General features: G+C 47.5%; 11 protein-coding genes and 1 non-coding gene across 12 annotated transcripts; 8 read left to right on the top strand and 4 right to left on the bottom strand.

Moving 5' to 3' along the window:
* Positions 1 to 305: 305 nt before the first annotated feature.
* Positions 306 to 978, top strand: MGYG_04059 (hypothetical protein; the record flags this gene model as incomplete). Its single annotated transcript, XM_003173838.1, has 2 exons — positions 306 to 547; positions 621 to 978. 2 exons carry the CDS (start codon positions 306 to 308, stop codon positions 976 to 978), a joined length of 600 nt encoding a protein of 199 aa, XP_003173886.1.
* Positions 979 to 1,529: 551 nt separating this feature from the next.
* Positions 1,530 to 2,345, top strand: MGYG_04058 (hypothetical protein; the record flags this gene model as incomplete). Its single annotated transcript, XM_003173837.1, has 2 exons — positions 1,530 to 1,905; positions 1,966 to 2,345. The coding sequence occupies 2 exons, from the start codon at positions 1,530 to 1,532 to the stop codon at positions 2,343 to 2,345; spliced, it is 756 nt and encodes a 251-aa protein (XP_003173885.1).
* A 618-nt stretch (positions 2,346 to 2,963) lies between these two features.
* Positions 2,964 to 4,063, top strand: MGYG_04057 (cleavage and polyadenylation specificity factor subunit 5; the record flags this gene model as incomplete). Its single annotated transcript, XM_003173836.1, has 4 exons — positions 2,964 to 3,004; positions 3,125 to 3,376; positions 3,441 to 3,688; positions 3,780 to 4,063. 4 exons carry the CDS (start codon positions 2,964 to 2,966, stop codon positions 4,061 to 4,063), a joined length of 825 nt encoding a protein of 274 aa, XP_003173884.1.
* Positions 4,064 to 4,580: 517 nt separating this feature from the next.
* MGYG_04056 (dephospho-CoA kinase) lies at positions 4,581 to 5,390 on the top strand (the record flags this gene model as incomplete). The annotated part of the gene is made up of 1 exon (XM_003173835.1): positions 4,581 to 5,390. The coding sequence occupies one exon, from the start codon at positions 4,581 to 4,583 to the stop codon at positions 5,388 to 5,390; it is 810 nt and encodes a 269-aa protein (XP_003173883.1).
* Positions 5,391 to 5,594: 204 nt separating this feature from the next.
* MGYG_04055 (hypothetical protein) lies at positions 5,595 to 6,321 on the bottom strand (the record flags this gene model as incomplete). Its single annotated transcript, XM_003173834.1, has 3 exons — positions 5,595 to 5,756; positions 5,812 to 6,222; positions 6,277 to 6,321. 3 exons carry the CDS (start codon positions 6,319 to 6,321, stop codon positions 5,595 to 5,597), a joined length of 618 nt encoding a protein of 205 aa, XP_003173882.1.
* Positions 6,322 to 6,635: 314 nt separating this feature from the next.
* MGYG_04054 (hypothetical protein) lies at positions 6,636 to 7,450 on the top strand (the record flags this gene model as incomplete). Its single annotated transcript, XM_003173833.1, has 3 exons — positions 6,636 to 6,959; positions 7,083 to 7,250; positions 7,322 to 7,450. The coding sequence occupies 3 exons, from the start codon at positions 6,636 to 6,638 to the stop codon at positions 7,448 to 7,450; spliced, it is 621 nt and encodes a 206-aa protein (XP_003173881.1).
* Positions 7,451 to 7,697: 247 nt separating this feature from the next.
* MGYG_04053 (carnitinyl-CoA dehydratase) lies at positions 7,698 to 8,660 on the bottom strand (the record flags this gene model as incomplete). Its single annotated transcript, XM_003173832.1, has 3 exons — positions 7,698 to 7,753; positions 7,821 to 8,206; positions 8,269 to 8,660. 3 exons carry the CDS (start codon positions 8,658 to 8,660, stop codon positions 7,698 to 7,700), a joined length of 834 nt encoding a protein of 277 aa, XP_003173880.1.
* Positions 8,661 to 9,179: 519 nt separating this feature from the next.
* Positions 9,180 to 9,863, top strand: MGYG_04052 (hypothetical protein; the record flags this gene model as incomplete). The annotated part of the gene is made up of 3 exons (XM_003173831.1): positions 9,180 to 9,369; positions 9,438 to 9,687; positions 9,761 to 9,863. 3 exons carry the CDS (start codon positions 9,180 to 9,182, stop codon positions 9,861 to 9,863), a joined length of 543 nt encoding a protein of 180 aa, XP_003173879.1.
* Positions 9,864 to 10,285: 422 nt separating this feature from the next.
* Positions 10,286 to 10,793, top strand: MGYG_04051 (hypothetical protein; the record flags this gene model as incomplete). Its single annotated transcript, XM_003173830.1, has 2 exons — positions 10,286 to 10,561; positions 10,635 to 10,793. 2 exons carry the CDS (start codon positions 10,286 to 10,288, stop codon positions 10,791 to 10,793), a joined length of 435 nt encoding a protein of 144 aa, XP_003173878.1.
* A 473-nt stretch (positions 10,794 to 11,266) lies between these two features.
* On the top strand, positions 11,267 to 11,858 carry MGYG_04050 (hypothetical protein; the record flags this gene model as incomplete). The annotated part of the gene is made up of 2 exons (XM_003173829.1): positions 11,267 to 11,355; positions 11,408 to 11,858. The coding sequence occupies 2 exons, from the start codon at positions 11,267 to 11,269 to the stop codon at positions 11,856 to 11,858; spliced, it is 540 nt and encodes a 179-aa protein (XP_003173877.1).
* Positions 11,859 to 12,051: 193 nt separating this feature from the next.
* Positions 12,052 to 12,909, bottom strand: MGYG_04049 (serine/threonine protein kinase; the record flags this gene model as incomplete). Its single annotated transcript, XM_003173828.1, has 1 exon — positions 12,052 to 12,909. The coding sequence occupies one exon, from the start codon at positions 12,907 to 12,909 to the stop codon at positions 12,052 to 12,054; it is 858 nt and encodes a 285-aa protein (XP_003173876.1).
* Positions 12,910 to 13,052: 143 nt separating this feature from the next.
* On the bottom strand, positions 13,053 to 13,181 carry MGYG_10538. Its single transcript has one exon. It is a non-coding gene; the product is annotated as a tRNA-Leu (tRNA).
* Positions 13,182 to 13,308: the final 127 nt, after the last annotated feature.

Below are 13,308 nucleotides of genomic sequence, written 5' to 3'. Positions count from 1 at the left end.
ACAAGCAGTGCAGCGAGAGGATGATTGATTGGATAAAAGGCATGTGGAATGCATGTATACGCAAATTGGAAGAGCCCGAAAAGGCCAAGTATTTCCATATACCCCATATATCGCGGTATGAAGGCTCAATGCATATATATGTGCCAGGGCCAGGTAATAAGTGCCCTGCAGGGGTGTCGATGTGGTTGCTGCCTCCGCTGGAAAAAACGCAGGTAGTATAAATAAAAGGCCCCTTTCATGTAGTTACCCAACTCACATACAACTAGCTATTCCACACAAGCTAGCTTTACAGCGCCTACAAGACAATGCGGGCTGCGTTCACACTCCTCCTCGCCGGTGTGGCTGCCACCACCACAGCTGCCGCGGACGACGACATCACCACCATCTTGCCCACCGAGGAGCCAACCGTCACCATTGATCCATGGCAGTGCTTGACCCAGAATCTTACCGAGTACTTCATCGTTCCGCGACCGACCGGCGCATTTTTAACAGCTATCCACTCCCACGGCAGCGAGCTGATCCAGGAATGCGCCACATTAACGCGAGAGTGCCTCTGACTGGTGCAGCCTCAGCACTTCAATACCCGCGTCTCAGTTACCGGCCTACTCCGCCTATGGCAGCTCAGCCTCTGTATGGTGGAAGTCACATAGCTCTGCGGCCTTCTCAGCCGCCGCAGAGTGTCCGCTTGGCTGGTACAACGCCATGCTTTCGATTCCTGGCGGTAGGACGTGGCTGAACCTGACCAGAATCTATGCTGGATGCCACGCCAATCCACAGCCAACCTCTGGCTCTGGACCCTCGAAGGGGATATCGATGACAACCGGGCCGACAGCTGTACCAGGCGCGGGAGCAACAGCTACAGACCTTATCCAACCTACTGCTACCCCTATGAAAAACAGCGTTCTTGGCTGGGCGGGAAGCAGGCCTGAGTTGCTAGCGGTTGCCGGTTATATCAGCGTCATGTTATATGTATTATAATCGGCCTTAGCTAGCCCCTTGTCCTTGTATAACTATAAGTCGGAAGACATCAACCCTGGCTCCAGTATGAATGTGAGATGCACGTAAAGAGGTGGTATTTACTCCGTACAGGCAACAGTCAAAGAGCCGCCTTTGTTCTAGACCCGCCAAGCCTTGGCGGCCAGGCGCCAATCGTTACTCCGTGTCTGTAGTCAATTCAGTATTGGAAGTTACTGGCCGAAACCACCCGCATGAGACACCTCCAGGGACAAGGAGAAAGACATGACCAAATGGCCAATCCTCAGCTTTATGAGGGGTACGTGGGTACGTGGCAGGGGTATTGTAAGTAATGCTTTGGAAATGACTTTACCGTCGGCTACGCTCGCAGTGTTGCCTGCCTGCTTTGGTGGCCCTGGCCTTGATATAAATATATAAGTTCCCGCCATCAGACCCGGATGTGCTTGTGACTGATACCCTACAAGAACATAAGCATCTTACTTATGCAGTGAAATTTAAACGAGCGTCCAACAACATTTTCCACAGCCTATCAACTGGCCAGCCCGCTCGCCAATATGCCGGAGCTTTACGACATCACCTACTCACGCGAGGAGTGCATTGCCGCAGTCCGTGGGTATTACCAGTTTCTTACCACCCTATACCTAAAGGAGAGCGTTATTTTGGAGCCACCAGAAGGAGGCTGGCCGTCGATTACCCCTAATGCCATACAACAGTTGGGCAAGACGGACGAAGTCGCGTCGCTACTACGATATCTTCCCTATATACGCTCGAATCGTTGTGGTGATGGACCCCAAACCTTTCCGTTCAGCGATTTTGCAAATTGGGAGGAGATTTGTGCCTCCCTAAATAAGGGTAGGTTACATCCCGAAGGTATTAAAATATGCTCAGAAGAAGATAATGTACCGCCTCATGTTATTGGTCTTACAAGTGGTGGGCTTTATAATTATAATCTTCTCCTCGACACAGAGCTCGGCGTTATTTATTAGCCAGAGTGTAATGGAGATATTCAACATGACCCCGATGCCCCTTGCGAGCGAGTTTGGGATGACCCGTATGAATACGCACCGATGGAGGCAGAGTGGCGCGCTGAGGGTGCATACTGGGCCATCCCCGACTTCTTTGAGATTCTTAAGGACCAGTTTCGCCGTCTGCTCTTCGTTCCGATTAATACACTCATTGTAAAAGATGTCTATAACTCACAGTACGGCGATTCAGCTGGGATTATCGAGTTTCTGCAGGGGATTTATCGAGAGCATGGCTGGCCTGACCTTGAACATTACAACAAGCTGGAATGTCTCAAAGCTATACGAAAGGGGCTGATGGAGAAGTATCCCGGCCATGTGGACTCTAACGAAGACCTGAACGAATAGATCTCTGGTCATGTATGAGGCATGCATGGTGTTGAGGTTACCGCATACATTCTCAATATAAAACATCATACGTGGCCAAATGCTGAGAACGGGGAAGGAAATAATAACCAATGTTTTGCCACGCTGTTTGAAATGGGTCAACCATTATTTAGTTCTTAATGAACTTTCAAGAACTTGTCTGGAAGCATTGCCAGCCATCGGCCTAGTACGTTGTTGATGTATCTAGTCGAGAACACAAGCACTCTTATGCTACTCGATAGGCGTGCATAGCTGTTAATATACTAGCTAGGGGCTGTTATTATCACACTCAATCAGAGGGTGACAGTGAAAATAGGATTTGGAGCCTCAAAACTCTATTTTAGACCAGTTAATTTAGTCACATGATATAGCTCGGAATAATTAAGTGATTAGACGGAATATAAAATATCCGCATATCGGTCACCTGACTGGAGCTAGGGCCGAACTGCATCTGATAGCAAGAAGAAAGGCACAACCAGAAGCTCAGAGCTGCAAGCACCAACAGGATAGATTGGTGCAATCCTCTGAAGGATTAAACGAGTATATTGAGTGACCTGAAAGGGTATCGGAAACGCAACCTTCCACGACATATTAACCACCATGTCCGCCGTATCCCCAATCTCCTTGCAAAGTTCACGGCCGTAAGTTGCCTTACTCGAAGTTACCGCCAGCCCAAGTGACATTTTGAGAGCCAAACGCAGTATCTCTTCGTGTGCGGGTTTGTTACTTTTTGATATATGCTGATGTATACTTTGCTTCAGACCTATCATACCCGAATCATTCTCCGCAAACCAACCAAAGACCATCAGACTATATCCCCTTTCAAACTATACATTTGGCACCAAGGAAACACAACCCGAGGAAGACCCTTCAGTGCTTGCGCGCTTGAAGCGCTTAGAAGAACACTACGAGCAGTATGGAATGCGCCGGACCTGTGAAGGCGTACTAGTATGCCACGAACATAACCATCCACATGTTCTCATGCTACAGATCGCAAATGCCTTCTTCAAACTGTAAGTATTCAGACCGAGTTATTGCATACTACATTTGAGTTTGCTGAAGGGTTTTTCCACTTAGGCCTGGTGATTATCTGCAACACTCAGACGATGAGATTGAAGGGTTCAAGGCAAGATTAAATGAGAGACTTGCGCCAGTCGGATCGCAATTCACTGGTGAAGGAGTCAATGAAGATTGGGAAGTTGGCGACACCCTGGCGCAATGGTGGCGACCAAATTTTGAAACATTTATGTACCCTTTCCTTCCAGGACATGTTACTCGACCGAAAGAGTGCAAGAAGTTATATTTCCTTCAGCTTCCCAAGAAGAGTACGTTGCGTCCCGTTTTAACGCCCAGTTTGCCCCCTGGGGCTGAGTTTAAAAATTCGGCACAGGGACATGATACTAACATTCTATATAGAGGTTCTCTCAGTCCCCAAAAACATGAAACTCCTTGCAGTACCCCTCTTCGAATTATATGACAACACGGCGCGCTATGGACCCCAGCTTTCGGCTATCCCCCACCTATTATCTCGGTATAACTTCGAGTTTGTTGATGAGAACGATAATGTTGTGGCCGTTACACCCGGTCACCAGGCTGCCAATGGAGTACATCCAAAGCCCAAAGTTCTGGCAGGCGGAGAAGACACCGCGAACGGACAAGATATTGGGATGGATGAATTCGCTCCAGGTGACCAGGAGTAACTTTGCTGTTTCTCTGTTTGTTCAGTTTTTTCACTGGTAGATATCTAGCCTAGGCCGCATGTGCTTGTTTCATCTCTCTGCTTTCTCAATGGCTGCTATTGAAGGCTTCATCTTTTTGTTATGGGGTGGTTTAATTTATGGGTAAATCAATGGTCAAACAAGCTAATTCTATCAAATGATCAGCTAATTCCATAATCCTCACATTTCTATATTCAATTGTATCGGGGTTAAGGTCTCTTTTCTATACTGGGGAATAAACATTATATGTTGGGATACCATTGGTTGGTATACGGTGTGCAGGTAAAACAAATCAAGGCAGCTATTTAAGCCGAGGCTGAAGAGATATTGTTTATTTCTTGGTGACGTCGTTCCTAGGCAGTTCCGCAACAACACCTACACTTGTATAATGCAATAACAACACCAGCCAGCCCATATTCTACTCCCTGTGGCTCTATGAGCCTTACTTAGCCTTACAATACCAGTCTAAACCAATATTCACCGAACCTGGGCACGCACTATGCTTCTCATAGGCTTAACTGGCTCGATAGCCACCGGCAAATCGACCGTCTCGTCCCTCCTAGCCTCCCCTCCTTACAACATCCCCATAATCGATGCAGATGTACTTGCCCGAAAAGTCGTGGAGCCAGGGACTGCTGGATACCGTGCTATAGTCGACTACTTTGGACCTACAACTCCTGATCTTTTACTCCCCGAAGAACAGCCTGGTAAAGGACGGCCCTTGAATAGACCAGTCCTCGGCAGACGGGTATTTGGCGACTCTCCAGAGCGAAAAAAAGATCGATCAGTTCTTAATGGCATCGTACACCCTGCTGTGAGATGGGAGATGTATCGTGCCTTACTTTGGTACTACATACATGGCCATTGGGCTGTGGTTTTGGATGTTCCTCTACTTTTCGAAAGTGGATTGGATGCTCTTTGCGGGACTGTTATCGTTGTTGGAGTCAAAGACCCAGCTGTTCAGATGCAGAGACTACGTGCCAGAGACCCCCACCTTAGTGCTGAAGATGCAGAGAATCGTGTGAAGAGCCAGGGTGATGTGCATGGAAAGGTTGAGAGAGCAGAGTTTAGGGGAACTGAGAGTGCAAGAGGTGTTATTGTCTGGAATGATGGCGATAAGGCGGAACTGGAAAGCGAGGTTAGACGAGCAATTACCCATATCAGCTCGACGAGTCCGCAGTGGTGGGCATGGGTTTTACTACTGGTGCCTCCGTTAGGAGTTGGAGTAGCAGCATGGAACCTAGCCAGGAATTATAGGGAGAAGGCAAGGTGGGAAGAGAAGCAACGAAGTGATAAAGCAAAACTGTAATGGAGACCTAAAGGTCTACAACTTTTCAGCCATTTAATATATAGCGCAGATATGTAGCCATAATAATAACTGGGTATCATTAAGGAAATACAAGAACACTCTAGATGCCAATCAATCTATAATGTTACCGACGCGGATAATACGCTCAAAACTAATATCGCTGGCCAAAAAAATGAATATATCTCCTAGGGAAAGGTAGAAAGGTTATTGCCGATTCTTCCAATTCTTCCCTTTATTTGAGGCATTGGCGCTGATGCCTCCTCCTGATGATATTCTGCCCGTTTTTGCGGAACGACTAAGACTGGCTTTCTCTGCATTACTTCCGGTATTTAAATCTGATTTAGGGGTTTCCGGTAATTCAGGAGTCTGTGGTAGTCCAGGTTAGCTATAAACAAGGAAGCAACATTTGTGAAGTACTCACCTCAGTTTGACGTTTCTTCTTAAAACCCCCATAGCTTTTCCTCCCCGTAAATGTAGTCTCATCTTCTTCATCCTCTATTTTGCCTATTGATTTTCGTGGCGTTGCAGCTTTCAAAGTCCCTGGAGGATACTCTAACACCCACTGGGTTTCTCCTGCATCTGCAGCTTGCCGCGCTATAGCCGCTGATCTTTTACTGTCCTCGGCTTGAATTGCAGCTGATATTGCTTCTATATCAGAGTTATTTGAAAGTGCTATGGATGGTTCGGAGGGTATGACTTCTGCAAGTTTTCGTCGCTTTGAGCTTGGAGAAGATGTATCTTCGGCGCGTTTCCGGCCTGACGGAGACGCTGGGGGTGATTGAGCAGGGGATGAGTTACTGCTAACTCCAGAAGCGGCTGCTCGTTGCATAAACTAGTTTAAATTGTAAGAATGAACCCTGAATGAAGTTATAGAACAGTAACGGACCTTCATGGTTAGCAACCTCGAGGACATGCCCTTTGGTTGCGACATGGTTGCAGATGCTGTAGTTAGTAGTCGCGTAGAGCAGATATATCAATAGAGAAACTCAAAGAAAGTTCCCAGAAAATCCAGAAAATCCAGAGTTATTATCTTGCAACAATATCCTCCTTTCTGCCCTGTCGCTGCTTCTATTTATCTGCGATCTTGATGCCGAAGCGCGATAAAATAAATTTTAATGTTCAGCCAAGCGCCGTCGCTTGCGCGCTTAAAGCGGCAACAGCCAAACCACCTCTCATATCGAAACAAATCAAATCCACCCGTCTTCAACAACTGCGAGTACAACCCACCGTATCCGGACCACCAGAATGTTGTCGTCTACACGATCACGGCTGTGCCTTTTCACGGCGCAGTCGTCCCGTTTCGTCCAGCGAGCCACCTACACCTCGACCGCACCTCGTTTGAGTGAGAACACGATTCCCACGAACAACCCAAACCCTTCGAAGCCGGTAACGAGCATATCCGAGACCAATGCCAGACAGCCCGCATCGATGCAAGAGACAGTTGAGCAGGCGCAGAAGCAGCTTTCTATGCAGGCTCCAAACCGAGCCACTACTTGGGCAAAGAGTCAGCAAGAGCGGTCCAAGGCCATGGCTGGTCCACGATTTGAGCAGACAATTATCGATTTCCAGGTCAGTTGATTGAGTGTAGCCGTCTTATGAGACTGCAGATAAGATAATTAAGAGATCCTGTTTCAATTGGTCACTCTACGTGTTGTTCTGGTGAATGGCGGGCTAATTGATAATAAAATATAGCCACAACCCTATGCTGCCATTGATTTGATCCACAAGCAGCCCGTACGATGGACGAAGGAGAGAATTGTATCGTGTGACGGAGGCGGTGGCCCGCTCGGCCACCCCAGGGTTTTCATCAACACCGACAAGCCCCAGATCTGCCCTTGCGAGTACTGCGGTCTTCCTTTCGTGGGTCACCCTTACAAACACCAAGGATATATCTGTTTAGCCATGTTTAGCTAACATGTCTGTATCTATAGGCAAACGAACACCACCGTGCAGTCCTCGAGGCTCAGCCAAGGACTTCATACCCACTTGAGCCTACCGGAGATGCAGCCGAGGTTAACGAAACACAACGTATTACTCCATCTGGCTTTGAGCAGCGATAGGTTTAATTCATAGTGTGACCATTTCATATTACTGTTTTACAAATCAAGATTCTGTATCCGTTAGTACATCCTACCAATGTATCTTTGGTTTCGTTTAGATTGTTCTTGTGAATACAAAGGCTGCGACCATCTAAGCCCCTGGATATTCAAAATGTCAATTGTAAGCACAATGGCATAAGTCCGGCATGATAAAACACGATTCTTTGGTATGAAATCCGCAGCCGGTATAAACCTCAACCTAAAACAATTACAGTTGCGATTTGACCCAGTTTGGTTGTCTCTTCTCTCGGAATGCGGCAAGGCCTAGAAAAGAACACTAGGTTAACCGCGGGATAAATAGACAGAGGGATACTGAAGAATGCCATCTTACCTTCAACCATGTTCTCACTTTCATAGAGTTTCTTATCATATCGCGCCTTGGTGTTTCCAACGGCAACCTCTACATTTCCTGTCTCCCAGGCTTCTCTAAGTCCAGCCTTGGTGACAATAAGAGCATCGGGGCTCAGTTGAGAGATCTGTCTAGCAAGCTCCAATGTCTCTTCGATCAACGATTCATGAGTCTTGGATATACGGTTAACGAACTGCCATGCTTTGCCTTCCTCAGGAGTGATAACTCGGCCCGTCATGGCAATTTCGGATGCAATCTGTAGCCCGACAATACGCATTAGACGTGCCAGCCCACCGGCGGCAGCATAGATGCCACGCTTTGCTTCAGGTAGAGAGAACCGAGCCTTTGGCGAAGCAACAACCATGTCACTGAACAAGCATGATCAGTATTGGATTGGCTATTGGTAAGGTATAAGGCACTCTAAACATACCAGTTTAAGCAAATCTCAAAGCCGCCGCCAAAAGCAAATCCGTTAACAGCGGCAATGATAGGTTTCTTTCCTCTCCTTTGGCTAATACCCGCAAACCCTGATTTAGGGTGTCCTGTCAAATAAGGCTCAGGGGGAGGATTCATGGCATTCTTTTCAATCTCTATCAGGTCTTGTCCAGCACAGAATGCCTTGTCACCCGCCCCAGTAATGATGGCAACCTGCATGGACCCTTCATTTTCAAACCAGGTCCAAAGTTTCTCAAAGTCCCAGTGGCCCTGGAATGGGATTGAGTTCATATGCCTGGGGCGGTTTATAGTTGCTAGTAGTACCCCTTTTTCTGGGTAAGACAGAGTGTAAATGGGAGATTCCGGAGGGTCGGACGAGAACGACATGATTAGAGGTATATTTCCTGGTATTTTTCACAGTATATAGAATATGTAGACCTGATATGTTGAGTATATCACCGTATTATACAGAATAGACATCTATGCTTGACATATGGAGTATATATGTTGTTGTCGTTGTCGCCCTTCTAGCTAGCAAGCTCCGCCGCGCTATATCCGGCAATTCCTCGGCTCTTTAGCCCCAGGCCGAGGCCCGCTTATATAAGCGCACTATCACCAAATATCGCGCACTTTGCGAATTCTTCACTTTTAACGTCAAACAGGGACAGATTTAAAGCTGCAGGGAGTAGAAGAACGCGAACAAAAAGACTGTCCTGCGATGCCCTGTCGAAGTCCAAGATGAGGGACAGGTTGGAAAGCTACCTATGGCAAGGTAGCTGGAAGACTGGTTACTTGACATGACGTCATATCATTTCTTTGATATAGAACAGGTCCAGCCTTCAGCTATACAGTGTATCGGGACAACAAAACCGATATACAATATTATGGCCCTTCTGAGTACCCAATATGGTGCCACACTCGTCTGAAGACAAATGGATGACCAACCCTCCGTACGGGCGTGGACCAGAGAACGAACCCTTTGGTGAAGTGCAATGGCGAGCACGCTGTCAATGCCAGCGGATTGAATATGAAATATGTCGGCGGGAACCGTTGGACTCCAAGTTTTGCCACTGTAATGGCTGCCAGACATTACACGGTTAGCAATTCTTAGCTACTAATATCTGTCTTTGCTGTTAGCCATTGAATTTCTAACAATTGCTCAAGGAGCACCGTTTCAATGGGCGGCCATCTTTCACAAGGACGATGTCCAGTTTGTGCGCGGCCACGAATCGCTGTACTTTTATAATAGCTCTACCAAGGAGCCGGTCCACAGCCTCCCATGCAAGATCTCTTGTTCGAACTGTCACTCCTTGATCATGGATGAAGGGAGACATGTTCTTCTTGTTTACCCGGAGCTGATCAAGCATGACACTGGGCCAGAGCGTCAGACATTAAAAGACATTTTCTATCCCAAGTATGATTTGGACTGGCCACGGATTGAACGCGCATCGTGGTGTTGCATGAGATACTAACTGTGGTGGTCCTAGGTCGCATATGTTCTACTCGCAGCGAGTAGTTGATATTCCAGATGGCAGGCCAAAGTGGACGGGAATCAATGGCTCAAGTGAATTGATGGAAGGAGAGCCGTAGTAGACTTGAAGCTTCTTCGTGTAGCCCGCAGTACCGATAAACATCGTCAATAGCTGCCTCTCTCTTCCATGTATATAACCAACTTTTCTATCCTAATAATCGCAGGTTATAACGCTCTTTGGACCGCCTACTACCGACTCTATTTTTACCTATTTCTATTTCTATTTCGTTACTCGTAACTGGTGGTTTAACCAACTAGCCGCCCCGCATTCATGACGTCGTGGTCGCAAACCACATCAAACCGCGCTTCGTGGTTTCACATCTTCTTCATCCTCATATTCATCCTCGCTTTCTTCCCAAACCTCTTTGTCACCGTCCCCTACTTTCTCTACCAACTGCTCTCCTCGTCCTCTACGCCGCCCGAACCGCCTCAGCCGCAGCTCCAGCCGTGCTCAGCTATCTGCATATCCGCAATACCCACCATGTCCTGGTTCCAGAAACGGATCACTCTCCCCAGCCGTTCGCGAGGATCATATCTTGTCACAGACCATATAGTATCTCAGATCCCAGAGATTTCCACATACAAGACCGGCATACTCCATCTCTTCGTCCAGCATACGAGCTGCGCCTTGAGCTTGAACGAGAACTATGACTCGGATGTTCGAGCCGATATGACTGATGCTTTGGACAGAATCGCACCTGAAGACCACATGGGAGCCTTGTACCGCCATAGTGCAGAGGGACCAGATGACATGCCGGTATGGGAAATTACCTATACACTGCATTGAACTACACTAATATAGCTAACTTGCTCTTATCCTTCTACTTTAGGCCCATGTCAAGTCCTCTCTGGTCGGTGCCTCTGTGACAATTCCAATTACGAACGGGAAACTAGCTACAGGAACATGGCAGGGCATATGGTACTTGGAATTTCGCACCAGTAAGCATACCCGGAATGTCGTGGCTACGATCCAAGGAGAAAAGGCATGACCGGAAAGGGAAAGTCAACTCTAGTTCAGCTTGTGACTTGGGGGCGTAGATAACTAGTTCATATTGGTTAGAAGATTGAGTTGGGAGATTGGGGCTGGCATACATAAACGACGAGGCTGTAGCCAACAGTACATGAGACTCGAAAGAGATGCATCTAGCCCCTAACTATCACAATATAAGCTCTTAGAATATGCTGGCGGCCTATAAACAGCTTGTACATAGAGCATGCTGCAGTTTCCTCGCTAGTATCCAGACATGTCCATAGCCTCATTCTGACATGGCTATTAGCTTGTAAAGTAAATACATACGCCTCTGGGGTATAAAGCAGTCTGGAAAATGCTGGGGGGGTTGATACCTGTTGCATCTTCTAAATAACTGCTATATTCGCTATTTGACTAGAAGGACGAACCCGAGTAACTGACGACAGCGATAGTAACAAACAAGGAACGACTGTCCTTAGCAGAAGAACCATTATGTTCTCTTTCTCTCAAAAGAAGCCTGAAAAGAAACGACTCTACGTTGCGCTGTACCCCAGCGGAGTCGTCAACAATGAGGAACGCAAGTGAGTGCAACTGGATTTACCCTCGTATAACATAGGCTCATTTATGTTATAGATACCACTGGGCCTTTCTAGTTGGACCTAAGGTCGAGGACGCAAACGAGGTGCCTGGAGATCGCTATCACGTCAAGAATAGCCCCCTTGGCGTGTGGGAATACGAAGAGCTTCCGCTTCGCAATGTGAGAAACACAGTCAACTTGCTAGTACGCCTTGTTATTGGGAAAGTAGAGGACGAAGAAAGGTTGATAAAAATCTTCCGGCAAGTTCCTCTTGTCCAGAATGACGAAAGCTGGAGGTGCCGTACTTGGGTTAAGGAGGCTCTGGGCGCAATAGCAAAGGATGGTCAGGCGGTCGGGTCCGCCGTACTCGAGTGGGAGAAGATTGAAGCAAAAGCGAGAAGCTATGTTGCTGATAAGACTGCCGGAGGACGGTTTAACTCTGTCGAAAAGCTTGCACATCCCAAGCCTACCTGGGATATGACGGAAAACAAAGAGGAGATAGCATAAGACTGGGAAGTCGGAATTGGCTGGCTCCCTATATCAGGCTTATCGGTGATGGGGAAATATGAAAAAGTATGAAGCATGCTCTACCAGAGTAGGCGATGGATGGCTCCCCCTGTCACTCTGGGTACAAATTCGTGTCATAACACAGTAGGAGGCATACGAGATAACGCATAATTATTTCGGGTATCAATATGAATTATATCTCTCCCCACCATCTTTGCCGAGTTCTCTCCATCTTTAGCTGTTTGGTGTAGGGGTCCAGGAAGTTTCCTATCATGCCCTGCCACTGTGTCTTGGTGTACATGACTTGATATGCAGAGGTATATTCCCAGTAAGACGGATACCAACCAGCAAACTCCCAGTCAATGATGCCGACCACCTTGTCTCCTTGAACGATGATGTTTGATGGGTTCATGTCTCCATGAGTAAAAACAGGTTCTGGCCAGGGACCATCTTGCATCTTCACCATTTCCTTGATATCTTCCCATTCATCGGATTCTAGGTTCTTTGGCTGATCTTCAGATGGTTCCAAGCCGTCCCTGAGCCAAAGATGGAAGTTCTGGATGGTTTTGAAAGGCCCAAGCCGTGGTTGACAACGCGCAATCCTGGAGTCGTATAATGATCCACCAGCAAAGCTATGCACGCCTGTACCTGGAGGGGGCTCCAGTGCTCGTAATTCTTCAAACATGTCCTTCAACTGAGTGAATATATTTTCACTGGACTCTTCTGAGCATTTGCCTATAACTGATGCTAGGCTGGTACCCTGTACCCTCTCCATTACGATATACGCACGATTCTTGTGGACAAACGCGCAGTAGACCTTGGGAACTGGAATGGAAGTGTTCTCTGCAATGAATTGCATGGTCGCTGCCTCCGTTAAATGTACCCATGGTCCAGTCTTGACGATCATGTGCCTTGATATGGGGATGCAGCAGCCATCGCGCTTGAAGAATCTGGCGGTAGTCTTGAGCGCGAGCAGGGTAAGAAACCGCCGTATCCACGTAGGCTTTACGGCAAGCTCCTCCCAGCCTGTATGATCCGTGCAAGTCAACATCTCTCAATTCTCTGTTTCTTCATGGTATGAGCCTACCGAAGCAAGCAGAGCTATTCTGAAGAGAAGATAGCAGGAAAACCAGCAACTAAAAGGAGAGAAGAGGCTGACGCCAAAAAGAAGAAAAAAAAGAGCAAAAAGAAAAGTGACAAGGGTGGGATTCGAACCCACGCCCTCAAGGAGGACCAGAATATCTTGTGGTGGTGATCACCGCTGATTATTACTGATTAAGGTTAGCCTTAATCTGGCGCCTTAGACCGCTCGGCCACCTTGCCGGTGTTGATGTTAGAGCCAGGCGGAGGTGGCTTCTTGAGGACATAGCGTAGCCTTCCCCTCAGCGCATTCTCTCGAACCTTGAGAAGCGCGTCTCCCATCGGCCATGCAAGGAGCCCTGCTGAAATA

The sequence above is a fragment of the Nannizzia gypsea genome, genomic scaffold (genome assembly GCF_000150975.2).
Source record: "Nannizzia gypsea CBS 118893 supercont1.3 genomic scaffold, whole genome shotgun sequence".
Classification (NCBI taxonomy): domain Eukaryota; kingdom Fungi; phylum Ascomycota; class Eurotiomycetes; order Onygenales; family Arthrodermataceae; genus Nannizzia; species Nannizzia gypsea.
This window is presented reverse-complemented; position numbering and strand designations above follow the sequence as displayed.